At 38.2% G+C, this 20,284-nt stretch overlaps 2 protein-coding genes across 2 annotated transcripts; both read right to left on the bottom strand.

Annotated features, from left to right (window-relative positions):
* Nucleotides 1-1,992: 1,992 nt before the first annotated feature.
* LOC116247104 (translocon-associated protein subunit alpha-like) lies at nucleotides 1,993-9,353 on the bottom strand. Its single transcript, XM_031619063.2, has 8 exons — nucleotides 9,190-9,353; nucleotides 8,080-8,241; nucleotides 7,936-7,986; nucleotides 6,936-7,024; nucleotides 6,639-6,716; nucleotides 6,286-6,489; nucleotides 3,863-3,934; nucleotides 1,993-2,365 (listed from the first exon to the last, which is right to left on the bottom strand). Exons 1-8 carry the CDS (start codon nucleotides 9,266-9,268, stop codon nucleotides 2,315-2,317), a joined length of 786 nt encoding a protein of 261 aa, XP_031474923.1. The 5' UTR covers nucleotides 9,269-9,353; the 3' UTR covers nucleotides 1,993-2,314.
* Nucleotides 9,354-12,796: 3,443 nt separating this feature from the next.
* LOC116248121 (E3 ubiquitin ligase BIG BROTHER-related) lies at nucleotides 12,797-19,756 on the bottom strand. The gene is made up of 7 exons (XM_031620735.2): nucleotides 19,276-19,756; nucleotides 18,700-19,063; nucleotides 18,531-18,571; nucleotides 14,749-14,790; nucleotides 14,547-14,668; nucleotides 14,343-14,451; nucleotides 12,797-13,383 (listed from the first exon to the last, which is right to left on the bottom strand). The coding sequence occupies exons 1-7, from the start codon at nucleotides 19,477-19,479 to the stop codon at nucleotides 13,327-13,329; spliced, it is 939 nt and encodes a 312-aa protein (XP_031476595.1). The 5' UTR covers nucleotides 19,480-19,756; the 3' UTR covers nucleotides 12,797-13,326.
* Between the last annotated feature and the right edge of the window lie 528 nt (nucleotides 19,757-20,284).

Genomic DNA, 20,284 nt, shown 5'->3' with positions numbered 1-20,284 from the left:
TTTAAATTTATTATATATATATATAACATAATAAGCATGTATAAATTATTATTACAATTTAGTTATTAATGTATATAACATACTTGAATAATTGTATTGCATAGGAAAATATCAGAACAACATTTATTATATAAGTAATTTAGTAATATGACATTTTATCTGGGCTCGGGTCTGAGAAGGAACTGCACCCATGTCCAGTGCGCACTCGACTTGATGCAACTCGGGTGCGGCAGTAAAATAGAAGAGTCGGGGTTACTTAGAATAAAGTGTGTCCAGCAGGTCTATGTCTGAGATCCACATGCATGCTGAGATCCAGTTCTTGTTCTTTTTCCTGATCATAAACCCTATCTTGCTCAGTGCCATCTTTGTTGGCTTTGTAAGAACCTTGTTGGCAAAGTTCTTCCATTATGCCTTCCATATCTTGTTCACCGACAGTTCTCAATTTGCTTTTGATGTTTAGTTTATATGAAAACTTTGAAAGTACCACGCAGCCCTCGCAGAAACCCAACCTAACGACCCGAATATCATCAAGCAATTTGATGCCAAAGAAATGGTGGCGAGCAGCGAAGAGATGCTTGTCCTGGTGGCTGCCGTGAACCAGACGAAGAAGTTCAGTGACCAGCCGAGGGAAAATGACAAGACAGCTAAAGGCTTTTCATATATCTTGCTGGATATTGGATTTTCTACTGAAATTCTACGTTGAACAGAACACCAAATGAAACTACATTGTAGTCTTCACATGGGCGGTTTCTGGCCTGTGGACCGTTTTTGGATTTGGCTTTTTGGGGTGGTCGTTGAAGTGGCAGGTTGTGCCACTGGGAGCCTTTCTGAGGCGTGTTTTTTGTTGATAAAGCTTTGCATCACTGGTTTTTCCTGTACATATTTTCTGCTAATAAATAGTGGGAGCCTCCGTCCGCACGATCCTTCATTGGAACCCTTCTCATTCCAATATATAAATGTATAGCAGCCTGTTGAGACTGATCCCCTCCAATCAAATGGTTGCAGGGTAGGGGGGAAGAATTGAAACCTCCCTCTCTCTCTCTCTCCCCCTACACACACACACACCCACACGCACGCACACTCTTGTTTATTTTGTTCTGAAGCATTTGAAAAAGCCGGCGGATGAGAATACAAAAACAAACCTGCATACTTCGGCCACAGCTAAGTCGACGAGTTATAGGAGGCCATTTTAAGAGCGATCAACCCAGTTATGATTATTTCAGTTTTTCCATCTCTCAACGACGAGCTGATGGCAAGAGCAGTGCCAAACTTCCAAGGGTTCAAACATGTTCACAATCTACAGGAGCTAGAAAAAATGACGATAACTGTGTCATCTACATGTTGCAGCAGAAAATTTGAACTTTTTTAAAATGTGAACACATACATGGATTGTAAACTGCAACTCGTCATATAGCACCACTCAACCCACCTGATCGGTTTGATCAGATAGCTCAAAGTAGCTTTCTATTACATCCAACGTTTCATGGTTCTCAAGTTGAACCGACCTTACATAGGCTACTTAAATATGTACACCGAGTAATTTGAGAACTACAAACACCAATATAATGTCACAGGTTCACATGCAAAGTACTTCTCTGAAAAGGTAATAGCTAATAACCTAAAAATTGTCATTTACCTTTTATAAAAGTATGTGCCTGTCGACAAAATTGATATATTGGCTCATGTTGGCGGTCACAGCCATTACGATTTACGAGCTGCCAATCATATTGACATATTGGTTCATACAAGTAGCCATAGCCATTACTTTCCTACTACATATTCCAAGAGCCATAGATTGTGCATTGGATGTGAACTGCAAAAATCAATTTGAGCAGGCATCACATGCCAAGTTACCCTACTAGTACCATGCGTCAACGTATATAATCTATCTCAACTCAGAACGTTCACTTCTGCAAAGTTCATAACATTCACGTCCCAAAATTCACATGGAACCCAACCGTTCTTTTTGCTACCATATCAACCGTTAGCATCTCAGACAAATATAGTTGATTTCACTAATATAGAGAATTTTATACGCTAAAAGAATTATAATTTACCGTAGAATAAGAAATAAGCAAGTTCATCCCCCAAAATTGTTTTCAACGAAAATTCCTAAACTAGCCTATCCTGAAAAATACTTGTATTAGCAGTACAAGTCAACTCAGCATCACCAATGGCAATTGGCAAGCTTAGATGAGAAAAAAGCACAGGTGCAACAGATACCTAAATTTCATACCCATGATTGATGAAACCATCCCTCCTATGACAAAAGAAGATGCTTGCATATTCTTTCTCCTGCAGCCGCCAAAGGCTCCTACTTCTTTTTTTTCGACTTTTGGGACAAAGATTGAGAAAAGGAAGTGCCCTGGAAAGATAATCAAAAGAAATTATCAACATGTATGTTTCCTCAGCCACCAAAATATGCCAGTGTACCAATACAACAATTTAAAGTTACAATGGATAATTACGTGAACTATTTGTCAACAAATTTATGCAACTTGAAATATGTCTCCAGCATAAAAGAAGAATCACCATCAGGTTTTAATAAAAAAGCACCTTGTGTATGTATGATGAAATTGATACTATTTTGGCAAATGGATTTTGGAAAGTGCATGGTACATGGCGACATCCTTGCTAAAGATAAGGAACAACTTGACTTCCTATTAGGAAACATGCATAAAATTCCTTCCCAACGAAATAATTTTCTCAGCAAGTACCACACCTAAGGACAGTTCAGTAATACAATCTTTCCGAAAAGGCAAGGCAGCATTGGCTGAAATACGAGGAACCACACAGGTGAATGCTTTGACCTAGTTCAGATGGTACAACTCATTATAGTAGGTATACACATGGAACACATCCCAGCAAACAGGGCTGATCTGAGATAGATTAATGTTTACACAAAGACAAGGTTAAGAATTTAAAGATATATAAAGCATCATAACTTGATATTTGTAAAAGTATTTCTTCAATATTAGTGAGATATCAAATGCTAAAGATTCATTTTCCTCGTTGAATAATTAAGAAACCGAAATGAATATAAACCAGTTTCATACATTACAGGAAACTGAGTACCATTAGCAAGAAACCTTGAATAAGTTCCAGTACTTCAAAATTCAAATTACTTGCATCACAGGACCTTCTATCCACTTTGACAAGCCCAAGATCTTGAACTAATTAATCGAGAACTTGTATACTCCTCAGGTATCCAAGAGTCTACAATCAACCATAAGAATTGGAAAACTGGATTTCCAGAAAGATAATTCTTTGGTGGTGTCTTAAATTCAACCATAAGAATTGGAAAACTGGATTTCCAGAAAGATAATTCTTTGGTGGTGTCTTAAATTTATAAACTATTTTTCAAAACAAACCTGAGAATTTCTAAACCAAGTGGATGGTCGATATATCAATTTTTCTTTCACAAAAACAACTTGGATAAACTATCCTTAAGTTACCACCAGAAGCAATACATGGAAAGAGGAATGGAAAGTGAGGAGAGTAGAGCTGTTAGATATTACTTTGTACAGCATGTATCAATTTTCTTATTTTATGCATTCACAAGCCCCAGTTCTATAACAAGTCAACAGGGAAGGCCGCTAGTCTTGGGCATGAACAAAGTGGATGTTAGACTTTAACCTATCTACTTGTCAAGTTAAGCTCTAGTCTGGACATCCATGAGATGGAATGCACATTGCACGTTTGCGTGTAGTTATGGACCAGCATGTGCCTGTGTACCCCCCATTCATACATCTCCAAAAGATCTCATATTTTGCACAAACACACACTAGTAACTAAATGCTTCTGCCCACTTAAAGATATTTGTGTCTCTGTGTGTGTGGTGTGAGAGAGAGAGGGAAAGCACCTTTAACCATTCATCCATGTCACTATCTGTAGTTCCAGTTCCTACCTCCACCTTTTTTACCCTCTTTGTTTTCTGTATTGAAACTTTAGAGTATAAGCATCATTTACAAAATCACATCATATTTATGTAGACAGACAGGTGATAATCTAGACAGAACAATAAAAAACTAAGAGACAAACACAATCAAGCAAACATCATATATAAACGATCAAACAACAATAGTATAATCCTAACCCATTTAAAAAAAAGATATATAATGTAATCTGATTGTTATAAGTGCATTTCTATAAGCTGATGAACATTAATTAAGCAAAGAAATTAGCTTCCCAATTTTCAGCAAGTTGTTAAGCCTAACTTTTTGGGCAATAAGATCCATTAGCGATTCTAAAATTATATGCTCAAATACACAATGGGTGTGTTTGAATGCATGCTAAAATGGCCTCGTCATTTTGCCTCCAAAACACCGTTTTTGGAATGTTTGGGTGTACTAGAAAAGGTGTTTTCAGAAACCCTGGCTTAATGTATTTTCATGTGTGAGCGAAAAAACTACCTCCAACCAGGTTATTCACTCAAAACCAGTTTTTCAGCCAAACATAAAACTGTTTTTTCAAAACACATTAAAAGATCAGCTTCTACAAAACCAGGTTTTAACAAAAATCATTTCTCGAGGTGTCATCCAATCGAAACACCACATATAAATTTATTTTATATGAATTTTAATTGGCAATAATTTAAGGGTGCTCTTAAAATAATAAACATGATCTTTTAAAGAAACGAGTGTCAGCTGGAAAGGAAAAGGAATTGCAAATCACTATATTGTGCCACAAGTTTCTATGGAGAGGACGAAGCCTTATCAGGGAATTCTACACCTCATGTGGAACCTGAAGCTTTTACAAGTAAGATACGAAAAGAGATAGATTAGTGGGGCATAAGAGGCATTAAGCCATGTAGCCTAAACTACAGCCTAATAACACCACAATCCCTAGATAAGTGTGTTCATCATCAGATCACAATAAGAGAATTCCTTAATATGGTAGTCAATGTCTTCTTAACTGCATTTTGAAAGTACAGATATTCTCGTTGTTTACATAATGGACAACCTGAATCTGCCAGTTACTCTAATGAGAAGTCTAAAATTGTTCTTAATCATAAATAGGACCTTCAGATTCTGTAAGCAATCGACATCATAAGCAGAATGCAAAAGCAAAGACTTCAGGCACAACTAATGTCCAACTTGGGAAGATACGTACACCTCTTGCTTCTTCTCAAAATATAACCTTTTAAAAACAATGCAAATAAAGCAAAAAATGGAAAAAAGGTTGAAAAATTATGATATTTAAATAAAAGGCCAAAAAGTTGCTTTTATCAGATTTTTTTTCCCTTTCCCAGAAAAAAAATATTATGCTTTAAATTTGCTGATGTCGCTTTTAATATTTAAATAACTAAAAAATATTATGCTTTAAAATTGCTAATGTTGCTTTTAATATTTAAATAACTATTTTGATTTTTTATCAATGCTTTTGTAAGAAAATTAGTAGAAACTCAAATATTCATAAGTTCTCTATCATTTTTTAATTTTCAAATTCCTAAGATTTTTTGGGGAAAACCGGAAAAGCAATCTTCCTGATTAGTACCTGAGAAAGACCTCATATAAAAACCATAAATAATATTTATGACAACGCTTTTAAGTTTTTAACTTTTTAAGTAAACTGAACATGGAACACCAACGATGTTTCTTTCCTTGAGTTGCCTGAAGGACATAAGCGCGTAACAGTTCCCCCAATTCTCATTCAAAAGAAGAAGAAAATGGACAAGGCCTTGGGATGCAAAAATGTGAAACTATAGCATCATATAACATCAAGAATACACTTCTTATGCTCTTCTGACACCTGGGAGTTTAAGTTCACCAGAGATATACTTCAAAAAAGGTCACTAAAGGGGAATCTAAGTGAAAAAATCCCAATTCAAGGGCCTTCTGCTGAATATTTACCTGACATTCATAAGCAACCTAAAGTCATAAAAGACTAAACTTGACCAGGAAGAAAACCATAATAAATGAACCGAACAACAAGGTGGTTCCAACTCAATGCAAAAGCAGAACACTCAAGAAGTATGGACTCAAACATGAGAAACACCTCAGGCTGCATCAAACAACACAAATCATCAAATACTCAACAATATAAATTAAAATATACAGAAATATTGATATCCTTATATATTATTTTTTATGTGACTATGCTATGCCAGAGTGTACTATATATACCAAAGCCAGACATTACATCAACCTACCATACCACTGAAGGGAAACAACAGATCCGTGCTTTAAAGTTTTAACTATACTAATTCAGATCCCATGGTTTTTTCACAATGTTATTGTGGTACAGAGAAGGAGGCAAAACAAAAAAAAACATAACATGCATTACCTTGGACAGATTCTGTATTTGGCCATAAATCCACAGACCCAGAAGGCCAGTAATGGCAATTCCAAGTGTTACTAGGAAAACGGATTCAACACTCAGAAAACCACCAGCTTCAACGACTTCAATGGTGCCATTGTAGAACACACTACTGTACTGCTGCTCATCTACCTCATACACAATAGTTCCAACTAGATCAAATGCTCCAGGCTGCAGGCAAAAACAGATGTCTTCACATATAACTAAAGCTTATCATGACAGCAAAAGATCAAAGTTTTCTGTCTCTGTCCTGCATAACCACCTTACCATGCACTAGAAAGAAAAGATGGAGATTGGAGAAGCATTTTAACCATGGGTACCTGTAGATATTTGTTTACAGCAAATATATATGGAAATGTAGCCTGAACAGACACTGGAACTGATGCATTGTAAAACTCCTGTAATAGTTGCACAAAAATTAGATTAGACAAATCAGTTTAAACTTTAAAGGATGGAAAATCACAGTGGACACATTGGCATATGCTTCTAATGTGTTGAAAGAGAAGGACAATAGCATGCCATATTGAGTTTGAATTATGTAACAAACTGCCAACAGTAAGTTCTTTCAAGTCCATTTGGAAGTCCACAAGAAAAGTTCATTAACCAATTCAGTGTACCTGCAATGTTAAATTCTGCACAAGCAGCCGATGATCAAAAGGAAGATGAAGACTTGCTGATATAGCTTGAACTTTCAAGGGTACCTCACCTGCAAAACGTCACAATTTTGGACAGCTGAGACAGTAAGAAAAAGGGAAGTAAATGATAAGCCTGCAAACAAAAATCTGAAGCAAAGCATATGCACATGCATAAACCACAAAAATAAACAATAAGGGCATTACTCAGGTCAAAGACACCAACAAAAAATCAAGAGTTAACTTAATGTTTTCTTGTATCACCAAGTGATGAAAAGCAAAAAGGAGAAAAGCAAAGGATGCCACAAAGACTACAAAGCTAGTCAATAGAACTTTTACATAAAGACAATCATGCTTGCAACTTCAAGATTCTACAAGCAAGCCGAAAGATCCCTGTAAGACCAGGAAGAACACCTTCATGTATTGGTGGAACATGGAAAATATTTCACATAGCCTCTCATATAAACAAAACTTAGGGTTCCATTTTACCGCAATGATTTACATTATTTGCTTCAAATGGGCAAATCACCAATTGCTTAGGAAATCTGAGATACATGTTCTCATTGCCCGGTAAAACTTATGGACCATACAGTCTCTTGCTTTCTCAAAGTTTGTGACTTGAAAGAAATTGTCCTACTCTGATGTTAATATATATAAACATGTAACTACACTATAAAGATGCACGTCACCAACTTCTTTTTTATTGTTAATTTTCACGCCAAGGAACTTTTGGAAACACTCAAAAATCTGCAGAGTAGTGGATAGAACTCCCAAAGAATGATGAAGAAAATTACCTCGTGACTTGGAAGAAATCGTCCTACTCTAATGTTAATACATATAAACATGTAACTACACTATAAAGATGCACATAATCAATGTATTTTTTTTTATTGTTAATTTTCACGCCAAGGAACTCTTGGAAACACTCAAAATCAAATATGCAGAATAGTGGATACAACTCCCAAAGAATGATGAACAAAATTACCTCCATTGTTCAAGCCTATAAGTAATTCAGCTTTTTCTCCTGCTGGGACAACTGCATTTACAGCACAGTTGTCAATGACCTATACATTTACAGTCTGGGATCTCTAAAAAGAGAGTTTAATAACCATGAAGGAGGAGGACTCACTTCGTGCAGCATTTTTTGGGAAAATACACATGGTTTCCACTCCAGGAGCAGGCCCATAAACAACCTCGGATAAATCCTGGATATCATCGCCAACAATTCCAAGGTCACCTCCCTCGGGAACTTCAGCTCCATCAGTCTCGGCATCTGCTTGACACCTTACAACTACAGAAATTATATCAACATTAAGTACTTTAAAAAATGTAATACGACAAGCTCCAACACATGGTAAACGAGCAGATAGACAAATTTCCAACAAGTGAACATTAGATTTTCCTATAAGCCTCCTCATAGGGAAGCCAAGAATGATGCCCAAAAGCATGCAAGTTGCCTCTCCTTATGCGCATTTTCTTGTACATGCACACAACAAGAAGACCTTACATATAATCTTACTGCTCAGATGCAACTTAAACTCTTACGAAAGAAGACCAGTAGTTAGATGTCGCAACTCTCCCGCTTACCTCTTCTTTTTTAATGGAAATGCAAGGATGTCCAAGCGACAATTCAAGCTACTCTAAGCATTCCTAACTTCTAAACCTAACAGAATGGATGGTAAGAAAGATACGACATGATAGACACGGTTACTGCATTCATAGGCCAACATCGTCACATGACAGCAGAAATTTCGATAACAGAACCAGTTCCTGTTTCCGGATATTCGCTTGGATCTACCTAACGACGTGGAGATGCAGCGACCCAGCCTAAACCGAAATCGTCCAAATCAACGTCCTTAACGAGAATAACCGAACAATACCTCAATCTGCAACTTTGTCCAAGAAGTGCATTCGAAACCGAGAGCCATATAATTTCAACCATATTGCCTCCCCAATATTTAGAAACATAAATCATCAACGACAATAGGAACACGAAAGAGTCCGCGATTTTTCTTAACCATCTCACACCGAATTTCAGCGAAACATCACGCCAGCCACGATATTTTCCAATCGAAAAATGAATTCTCTCAGCAACATTTTACTTCATCATAGATTGCAGAGACAGGGAGAAAACCGACCCGGTGAAAGCTTGAGAAAGCAAATTTCACCAAAAAAGCTAAAACATGAGTTCTTCCAGAGACGCACATACGACGGACTTCACAGAGAGAGATGATTTTACCTTGAAGAAAGGCGGAGGAGAATAGGATTGAAAAGAGGAAGAAGAGGACACACAACAGACGGAGACGATCGGACGCCATTGTCAACGCTCTCCCCGGTCTCTCCGCCCAAAAACCGTCGCAGGCGGCCACACACGAACACAAACACGCAGGTACAGACAGACCGCACGGCGGGACGGTCTGTGTGTCCGCACGCTATACATACTACGGGCCCTCGCCGCCTTGGAAATTTTTCTTAGAGGCCAACGTTTTAACAGTAATTCCAAAGGAGAGCCTCAACTTCTTCTTTTTTGTTGATAGCCCGTTTGATTCCTTCTAATTCGAACGATTGGAGGATCAAACTTTAATGTCCAAAAGCTGAAAAAAACAATTGTGCAGGAAGTTGGGGTCAAATCAGTGTTGTCCATATCCGTTTGGCATATGCTGTAATAGCGACAGACTTCTTATCAGTCACAAGCTGAATGCTGTTGATTGATATGAAACATAAAATGTCATGATTTTCCATAATATTTTACATTATTATTACCCCATTTCTAAATCAAAATAAGAGATATTTTATACAAGCTAGCCATAATATCTAAATTGACGGGAGTTTTGCGTTTCTGACGCATCTAAAATATGTACTCTAAGAATATTATATATATTTGTTTCAGAATACATGTGATTATATCTGATTGTTAGATTTAAAAAGATTCATAGTAACACTATCTTTTTTAAAACACAAATGTAATGTTCTTAAAGTGGATGGGCAGGAGGTTAACATCCAACTGCGTTCAAAGGTCTTTCACCAACTCCATTAAAAACGGTTCAAAGGTCTTTCCATTCTCTCTGCCCTTGAGTCTTAGGTTGTGTGGGGACTTGAGTGGGGTACCTATCATTCTATCAATTATTAGTTAGGATATGTCAGTGCAGAAGCAGTTATAAAAATTGAACTGATGACACGCTTTTTATGCTTTTTATGCAACCACCTGTTCGACTAGCAAAACATCTATGAAAATTGAATTGATGACACGCCTTCTATGCAACCACCTGTTCGACTAGCAAAACATATATTCTTAAATTCAGTGTTTGAGAACCACAGTGTTGGATCCCGACATAGTATAGCACAATCAAATGTTATTTTTGAGAAGCTATCCGGGCCACTCCTAAGCTCAGGCCCTTGGTTTGGTAGATTTCAACCTGCCCCCTAGCAATTTCGGCTCCAGTCGAAAAAAAGCTAGAAACATGACAATCATCTCACTAATGGCCTTCCTTTAAAGCCCTTGAAGATCTCTCACGATCTTGGTGTTACAATCCACCCCCTTATGACACACGCGTCCATGCGTGTGAGCCCACGTCTGAGTGTTGAACCGACTCTGATACCACTATAACAACATGACCCACTCCTGGGTTCGGGCCCCTAGTTTAGCGGATCCTAATCCGACCCTAGCAATTTCGGCTCCAGCCTCAAAAAGATTAAGAACCAAGATAATCATCTCATTAATGACATCCCTTTATAAGTCCTTGAACAGACTGCAGTATTTCACAACCATCATTAAAAGCTGCAAAAGCATTAACTATTACTTATGGTCAACAGGTTTAGAATACTCAGTCAAGGTGATTTCAATTTTCTTATATACCAAAACCTTCATAAATCTATATGGCTGCTTTGGCGATTAGTCTGCCTAGCCACTAACACATGGGGAGCAATCCTATCTGTTCTTCCGCAGTTTTTGGACGATAAAGACCTCTGATAATGCTTCCTGATTCTTTAAGGGCCTTATGTGGGGAGGGGTTAAGATCAATGACCTGGCATGTTGGGTGCCGGGTAAAGGCAAAGTGAGAAGTTGGCAGGACAAATCGACAAATGTGTGCTTGTATTCGGCCATGACAGTAGAGGATTTTGATGATTTTCAATGGTAGCATGAGAGTCTCGGTTGCAGGAGTCTAGCTTTTCTTTGGACTCTCAACTCAAGCTGCTTCTTAACGGAAATGATGCTCAGATTCCGAAATATTAATGACCAAGATGATATACTTATGCAGACAGGCAGGGATGTAACCAATTTCCGTTTTGTTGATATCTGGGAATGCGTAAGGAAGAAAAACAACTATGAGAAGTGGTGGTCATAGATTTGGAACAAGGAATGCGGCCCGTGGTAGGCTTCCAAGCACTGACAGAATCCAAAGGAGAGGCGTTGGCTCTGCTAATAGATGTTTCATCTGCAGGAAAAGCGAGGAATCTTCCTTTGGAATTGAAAATCTGGTCAATGGTGTGCAATATGTTCAAATGCAAGCGGATACCTCATTCCTCTATCAAAGAGGAAATGAAGAAATGGTTTGGAAAAAAAATTAAAAGGGAGTGGCTGGGCTGGTGGTGGAGGCTCACGCTCCCCTTAGTCATATGGGGTTTGGGGATAATTAGGAATAAATGCCTTTTTGGTGACGACTTAGAAAAGATTATCAAAATTGGCAGCTTAGTTGCAGAAGTGTTGTTTTCTTCCATATAGGTCAACCAATATTAGTGGTGGCAGCGTATTGGGCAGTAAAATAGTCTAACTCCTTTAAGGAGTCAGGTTCGTGTCTTGAAGTGGTCATTGTCACGCCTCAGTGCGCTCTACTTTTGGACCGTAAAAGATCTCGAAGCATGTTATGTCAAAAACCCAAGGAGACGAGCACATGGGAGGCCAGCGGTGAAATGAACCATTCACTCTTAAAAACAAAAAGTAATTAGTGATCCTCTTAATTAAAAAATATATTTGTAATTTTTTTATCCATTAATTTTCTTCAGTTATTCACTTAAAACAATTATGGCACCCAATTGGATTTACTGGAGAAGGTCTTGTCATTCCTTTCCACCCACCTCTTTATTGAGTATGGCAACAAATAATTGAGATGACATTTTGTCAGTTCTATCATTTTTTATTTATTTGGTGGGTAACTTCAGGTTCTTTACATGAAGAATGGAGGAGGAGAGAAACCGAAGTTAGGGACGCCGCCCAGGCTCATTCCTTGATTCAATTCTATTGAGTTTAGCTCATAGTGATCATTTATTAAAGTTGATTAAATTCCATTGAGTTTAACACATAGTGATCATTTATTAAAGTTGATTAAATTCTATTTAACAAAGAATATTTCTGATTATCAAATGATGAATTTGATCTCCGACCACATGGCTGACGAAAAAAAAGCAGGCAAACCAGCTAGCTTTGCATTCAAAAAGCATTTCACCCAAAAACACGCGAGAAACGATAAATAGATCTCAGCGTCTTCAATTTTTGGAAATTGATGAGGTTCGTCAAAACCTATGCCCGTTTTCTAGCGGCATATTGGGTTCCCAGAGTTCAAGGCCAGATTTGGGACCTGGGTGGCTGGGAAGACTTAAGGTATTGAAACCTACTTTGATCAGTGGAACGAAAAACCCATTTTTGATTTGTCATCTAGACACAAAATTCCACTCACACCAAAACCAAGAAAGAATTTAATTTTCATCCAGTTGAAAGAATTTAATTTTCATCCTGTTGCGAGGAGGATTCAGGACTTGATCTCCTTTTCAACTTTTGAAAATAGAAAGAGAATATACAACAAATGTTTTAACAATAACTAAACGTGGGCACTCACGGTTGCACCATGTTGAAAACAAAAAATAGCCACTAGTGTACCAATTGATCGTAACAAAGCTTGTTACAGCGCATAAAATAGGCCGCGAAGCCAAGCAGAAGCAGTACAGGGGTTGAACATCGTAGTACATACAACAATCAGGCTTCTGCGTCCCTGGCACAAGATGAAACAGGCTTGGGTCTAAAAGCTAAAATCTGCAAAAGAAACTGAAAAGAGAATCAATGGATTCAGCCACATAAGGCAAATATGGTTTGTGGCTGAAACACGGGACAAACATTTTTGTATGGCCAGGGGACTCTCCACCATTGACATAACGCATTTTATTGCTGTTGCAGAATGAATATTTTACCAACATTGCTGGAGGAGAGAAAAAGAGAGAGAGCGAGAGAGCTTTTAACCATTTGTCCAGATGCATGCGGTACAGATATTTAGAACAGGTTGGTCTTTTGGGAAAGCTAAAAGCCATAACGAGTTGGCATAGCTCCATGTGCCAACCGGAGGAGGACACAGCGAGTATGTAAAAATAAAGAAAAATTTTGAAGTCACTGCTCCTGCTGAGTTGTGGAAGTTGAAACCTCAGCGCTGCAAACTGGACAGACCTGCGATAACATTCAACAGATATGAATGTCTGTTTCATATAATCAAAAGAACTTTTGCAAGAGCTGAATGGGAAACGGAACTTTTGCAAGAGCTGAATGGGAAACGGCGTGGAGTTATGAAGAAATACTAAATAACAATGTGGCAGACATGCAGGAAATTTTTCCCTCCTTCACAAGTCCCATCAACAAAACTGAAACTCAAAACTTGCAAGCCGCATAGATTTTTTGGATGCCCCCAAGGATCAGGTGAACTACGAACATCAGATGCTATCAAGAACCATAAATGTGTCCTAGATGGTGTCACATCAGCAGGTCACATCAAGAAAACTCGTAGGCCAGGTGTGTGTTAAGCATTAAGAAGGCAACCCACCAGTGACCTAATCTGCCGTTCCCAAACACCTGGAACCTTCAACTACTTAGCCTAGACTTCTAGTGACTCATGCTCAACCGACAACTTCATAAGTTGCTATAATGGAGCCATAAAAGAGAACAAAAAGGTGCCACTATCAAGGTGTGTACTGCCGGATGAGTTTCTCCTGGAGACATTAGAGAAACTTATCCAGGTGAAAATAATCCAATTTGGATAAAGTAACAGAGAAAAATTTATCATGTCTACAATCTTTATGTGGCTATTGGCCCACAAACAAAGAACAATTTTGGGGAACACAATTATCTTTATTTAAATGCACCCAAGAATACAGGAAGTCAACATGCGAAGGCACAGTAACTTGTCAAAGCAAACCAACGGAAATTACTAGGACTTAACCAAGGATGCACTCAAGAGCAGTATGCCCACCTGATTTCACATAAAAAATGGGGTGTCAAAGGGCTAAGTAACATGCATAAGGACAAGCAGGCATAAAGAGAAATGGATGAGAATGCAAAAGGTATAAGAGGGAGGCATGACCTCCCAGGTAGATTGATGCTTCTTGACTGCCACCAATGACCAAACTACATACCTTGTTTATTTGAAGCCAATTGTGTATACACTCAGAATGGTATGTGTGCTTGCATGAAAGAACAATGATACCATCGCCTTCTTCATAATCTAAACGGCATATCACGCACCTGCATACCGCATAAGGAGTTACACAATCACAAGATTCACAACAGTCCAAAAGAAATCCATAATAAACACATCAACAAATGTTACAGTACTTAACTGTTCAGAGGTACCATTACGTGAGTCTGTTTGTTTATAACTAGAACAAGGCAATGAAGCAATTACATCTGCAGAAAGGCCTCTGCTTTCAGTTCCCACTACTTCACCCAGCGCAATCAACTCCTTGATTATCAAACATTCCCAATAAATATCATAAAATAAAAGCTTCAGAATTTCCAAGAGTTCATGAATAAATTGCACACCTCATATGACAGTTCATCTGGATCAACCTCTTGCCATGTATCCTGCAGAAAAAAGTATAGTACATAAGGCCTGATATTCTGTCTAATCAATTTCAAGATGGAAGAGCTCCACTACCACAAGCATCCCCAGGTGCCTGACCAGGTTGGAATATCATCCCACATTTATCAAGCATGCAGTGTTACTAAAATTTATCTGAAAATTTAGCATGGTCCAAACATAAAAAGCTTGCAGCAGGCAATAGACATTTATTAAATGTGTTTCCTCATTTCATTAGTACGAACAATAGGAATTTACCAGAATTAATTCTACAAACCATTGCTGGACCGGCTTTGGGTTGTTCCCACATATTTCCTCTCCCAATATTATAATTTAAAATGGAAGAAAAAGCACCTTTCAATATTTTCCCATTGTAGAAACCAAATATAACTAATACACAGGAGTGCCAAAAAAAGAACGAGATGCATCTGGCATAAGCAGCTATATACAGAGAAGGAAGCATGCAAGAACTGATCGTAGCTTTTGGATATTTGACACAACCATCATAAGATGGATTTGCAACTGTATTTCGCTCAGGCCAGTTCATTTAAGCATTATGCTGAACCTGCTGGTGAAAAAAGGTGGAACTATGGAATAGTTACAAAGGTCTTTTCAAATAAGCATTAAAACTCTCTCTCTCTCTCTCTTGGAGTGTGTGTGTGTGTGTGTGTGTGTGTCTGTGTTTGTAGTAGCTACTATGAGGTAGCAGACCAGTTCAATTAACACAATCATCACACAGATCAACATTGGTGCTGAAAAAGGTGTTAAAGCTGATTGGGCCTGTCAACTGCTACTAGAAGCATTATCCTTAATCCAGAGATGGTAAGTTGGCTAACTAATAACTGTCTAAAGTATGATTTGATGTAGATAACTCACACTTGTACAAATTCGCTTTTTAAGCAGAAATTCATTCACTTCAATTCATCCAACTGGTTCAGATTAATTGAGACTAATGACTGTGAGAGGAACAAGAAAGCAGTCCACTATGCATAGAACTCTTGGCATGACATCCTACTTCCAACGTGGCAAACATCGAATGATGGTGCTGCAGTTTCGTCTCAACATGATGATGGAACTAAGTTCACCATTGCACAGGAATTTGTTTTCATTAACATAGCTTCTTCAAAAAGCAGCTAGGCTACACAATTATCAATGGACTTGCCTTGAAAATCTACAAAACATGCCTCAACACTCTAATTCATAACACATATCATGTCTTAGAATATGATAACAATTTAATGTAAACACCTTGCCTTCACGGGTATACAAAACTCGTATCCCATTACATCACAAAACATAACATGCTGGCTTGACAAGGCATCATCTTGAGCATGGAGAAACATCATTAAACAAATAGCTCTAAAGAAGTACCAAATGATGTAGTATCAACTAGTAGCCAGTGGGAACCTATAAAAATAGTTTCAACTAGTTGTGTAGACAAATATTAGCAACTATCCTATTCTTCAATGTCTCACATATCTGTCATAACAAGTCTCAATGGGTTGATGGACACAACCTGCAGAATGTTAATAATCTTTATAAAAATTCTCTTCTAAGTTCCATCCAAAACAAACTAAGTTCAATCTGAAGGAAGCACTAAACCAAGTGGAAGAACCAAGTCAAATGAGATCAATCATAAGCAAATCTTTCCTAAATGATGCAAACAAGGCATAGAAACTAGACAAATCACACCAGTCACCATAACACGATCAGTACATCAAACTGTAGAAGCTCTCAAACAACCCACAAACTGATATCTAGCGGATTATTACTGATTTTTTGGCAAGGTTAAAAGGAACACTTCTGTTGAAGTGAAAGACCGTGGTAAGATATCATTCTGATCTATGGTTAATAATTTGTGGAAAGTATCCCAAAACAAGTTCTCTTTCAATCTTTACTCTCATCTGTGCTCTTCGGTACAGGTCTTCCATAGGCATCCTCTCCTTTGGCATCTTGGTAATATGGATATCCCATAGACATCTTCTCATTTGTGCCCTGAAGGCCTGAATTTCCTTTGAGCACTCGCTTAATTTCAGCTACCATCAAGGCCATGAAGCATTCTCAGACCTTATGCTTCGGGCCATGGGTTAAAAACACCAGTCAAACAGCCTCCTTGCCTCTCACAGCTCTTCGTTCCATTAATATGTAGAAAGCAACATTCCATTTTTTACAAATTTGAGGTTATTATTGAGCCATGTTCATTTCGTAATAAAGTGGCTACCTCATGATGCTGGCAGTGAAGGTACTGAATGTTAGCATGTTCACAATAATCCAAACCTGATAACTGTTGCCCTGGCGACTAACCAAGTCTCCACCATGCTCACTAGTATTGGCTGGGAGTAGGGTGGCTACAAAGCTAACTTTTAACAAAGGCCTGAAAAATGGGTAAGAAGTGAAATTGTGGCTACATATTCACTACTCACCATTATAAGTTCTAAAGGTTGAATAATAAAAGGAATAAAAGAAAAATATCAATAAGAAAGCTTTTTCAATCATTTTTCAAGGAAAAACATAAACAACCAAGCATAAAACATTTTACGATACAAAAGAAGAAAAAAAAACATACAAATCATATTCTTAAATGTATATAGAGTAATTTTTCTCCTACAAACTTATAAAAAGTATTGTTATACTGTTGAGAGATTATTGTGACATAAGATTTTCTAAGATATTTGAAAGTATTCTAATACTTTGCCATATTGTACTCCGTAAATGGCTCAAAAATGCCAACATAAGTGGGGGTAATTTAAAATTTTTGAGAATTGATGATAGTGGTGACTATAGACTAAGAAGGTGCATTATTTGTTAAACATGATTGCAACATAATATGGGAGACATATTCTTCAAATGCTTCATCTACACCATTACTATAATAAAACTGGGGCACACTTGTGTAAATTGGTCTGAAAATAGTTACAGACCAAACATGAATTCACATAGGCAAGGTTGTAACATGCTAAAACCAGCATGGAACTTCACATAGTGAAACTAACTTAACTAGATTGTCAATCAATAGACATACACATAGAGTAAGAACTATTATTTGCATGCAAATTCACATCTTTGAATTCTCAAATCAGACGAGAGGAGTAGAATCATTTACCATATGTGAATTGTCAATTCAATACATCATATCATTCACGCTGTAGTTGGGAGGCATTACCAAAACATTCATCTCGATTCCTTGACACACTAGTTCGCATCAAGCATGAATTGTGTGTTCAATAAACAAAACCTAGATTAATTCATCTCCATTCCTCGACACATTAGTTTGTGTCAAGCAAGCATGCCGTGTTCAATAAACAAAACCTAGATTAATTCATCTCCATTCCTCGACACATTAGTTTGTGTCAAGCAAGCATGCCGTGTTCAATAAACAAAACCTAGGGCAGAGATTGTTGCTGCCATTACTGAAGCAGCAGTCAACTGATCCACAAAAGCAAGTTATCTGGTAACATTCAAAAAATAGAACAACGACATAAAGAGTTCCTTCCCAAGGCATAGTTCTATGACATACCAGTTTGACTTTCTCACAGATAGGATACATATACCATGCAAGGGGCTACATATGAATAAGCGACTACATAAGAAATAGTTATAACAGATCAATACAGACCACAAGCTGAAGAAAATATCCTACACATAAGCTAAATATGTTCAAACTACACCTAAGATTTTTTTTTTCTCACATTAGCATCAGTCTATAAAACAACTACCTGAAAAATTAGAAAGAGAAAAACGATACCTGAGAGTTGCTGCCATTCTCATCGCCATCTTCAGATTCCCCTGGGGAGACCAAAAAGAATATTCAAAATTTTATGCTCAGCTTTCATTTCAGATGATGCCTAGGAGATAATATCTCCAAAATGCAACCCACCAATTTTGAAGCAAAAAATGAAATACCGAATACTTACACTCGTTGATACCAGCGAAGGCCATCATCTGAACGGCCACCTCGGCGTCCTGAAGGGCCCTTGCATATGCCTCATCACTTTCAAACGCAGATGGATCAATCTCCTCGCGGGCGTGCACATCAAACACGTCATCATTGTTTTCGTCATCATAAGCATCACCTTCTTCTTCCCCTTCTTCGTCCACAAAGGCCCTAGTCCCATCATTCACATCCTCATGGCCATCTCCTTCTACATCGCTCCCCACATCGCCATTCTCAATCTCATGCAGATGATCCACGTCGTCCTCGTAGACGTAGCTTCCACTCAAGGAACTCTCATATTCACTTCCCCCTCCAGCCATCCTCAACATCATATACGCCCGTTCCTAGTTCCCCCAATAACCAAAAAAAATCGGAAAGAGACCCTCAGAACCAAAACCATTCATTTAAGCATTATGCACAACAATTGCCAACAATCAAATTAATCAATCGAAATATAAAGCGAGAAAGCAACATGAATTCAAAGGGAGAAAGGGCTTCGAAGCGAGAAAGCAACAAGAATTCAAAGGGAGAAAGGGCTTCGCTTTGCCACCCAAACCTGTTCCTGCAGAGTCCGAGCTAGGGCGAGATCGGAATCGATCTGGCTGAGGCTGGTGAACGGCCTCCTGGCTGGCTGCTGTTGGGGAGGCTCCGGCGCCGGCGAGTTCGAGCCGGCAGAAGCGTCTGACACATCCTCCGCTTCTGGGGCGGGTTCTCCCTTGCTGCCCTTCTCGGCCGCACTGCTGTTCTTCGAGTTCTCCATCTACCACCACGACCTCCGAATATCTTGACGCCACGAAAAACCCCACAAGGTTAGAAAAATCGCCCCTCAGAGGGGAGAGAAGTAGAAACAAATCTGCAGAGGAAGAATGAGAGAGAAGAGGAGCCGGAGATGGACGACGGATGTGAGGATGCTAGCAGAACGAACGGTCGGTGGTGGAAGAAGCGGTGGACGAAGGACGGCAAGAGGGAAGAGGCGAGAGGAGAGAGAGAAATGAGTCCAAGTTACGAAACACAGAGAGAAACAGAGAGAGGAAAAGAATTTTTCACTTTCGGCGCCTGATATCATCATCAAATTGCAATATATGCAATAATCAAATAGCAAGTTCAAAAAGATGTTAATAGATGCACATATTATAGGAAACTTTGTCAGAATATTCCTTCTTAAGTATTTCAACTTAATTATTAAAGAAACTTTTGGGAAACAAAACTACCAAATTTTTAAAATGAAGTGCCCGTTGCTTCGGGTGAAACCACTATATTAACATAAATAACTGGATTTGAGTAAAGGGTATTAAGAACTACTAAGAAGAGAGAGAGAGAGAGAAAAGCAGTAAGAAGAGAGAGAGAGAGAGAGAAAACTCAGTTGCCAAGTTACCAACTATATGTTAAAGCCTCAAACTTGAGGATTATTTTGTCAACCAGTATAATGCATAGGAGTTTGTTGTTAATTCTCTCTCCTTTTGTTTAATTAATTTTTTTTTTTTTTAAGAAAGTGATGGGTGGTGCAATCGGTGGGGTTGTATGGCGTGTATTAAAGAGTACTTGACTTCGAATCTAGGAGGTAT

Source organism: Nymphaea colorata, chromosome 2 (assembly GCF_008831285.2).
Source record: "Nymphaea colorata isolate Beijing-Zhang1983 chromosome 2, ASM883128v2, whole genome shotgun sequence".
NCBI lineage: Eukaryota > Viridiplantae > Streptophyta > Magnoliopsida > Nymphaeales > Nymphaeaceae > Nymphaea > Nymphaea colorata.
Note: the sequence above shows the minus strand (reverse complement) of the source record. Positions and strands in the feature narration are given on the sequence as shown.

Coding starts and splice junctions, on each gene's coding strand:
- LOC116248121 (XM_031620735.2), bottom strand. CDS start 19,479: ATGGAGAACTCGAAGAACAGCAGTGCGGCCGAGAAGGGCAGCAAGGGA. Junction 18,572..18,699: donor CTTCGCTGGTATCAACGAGT/GTAAGTATTCGG, acceptor TGGTCTCCCCAG/GGGAATCTGAAGATGGCGAT. Junction 14,791..18,530: donor AGAATGGCAGCAACTCTCAG/GTATCGTTTTTC, acceptor TTTTTTCTGCAG/GATACATGGCAAGAGGTTGA.
- LOC116247104 (XM_031619063.2), bottom strand. CDS start 9,268: ATGGCGTCCGATCGTCTCCGTCTGTTGTGTGTCCTCTTCTTCCTCTTT. Junction 7,025..7,935: donor TATAGGCTTGAACAATGGAG/GTAATTTTGTTC, acceptor GACGTTTTGCAG/GTGAGGTACCCTTGAAAGTT. Junction 6,717..6,935: donor TGCAGAATTTAACATTGCAG/GTACACTGAATT, acceptor CAACTATTACAG/GAGTTTTACAATGCATCAGT.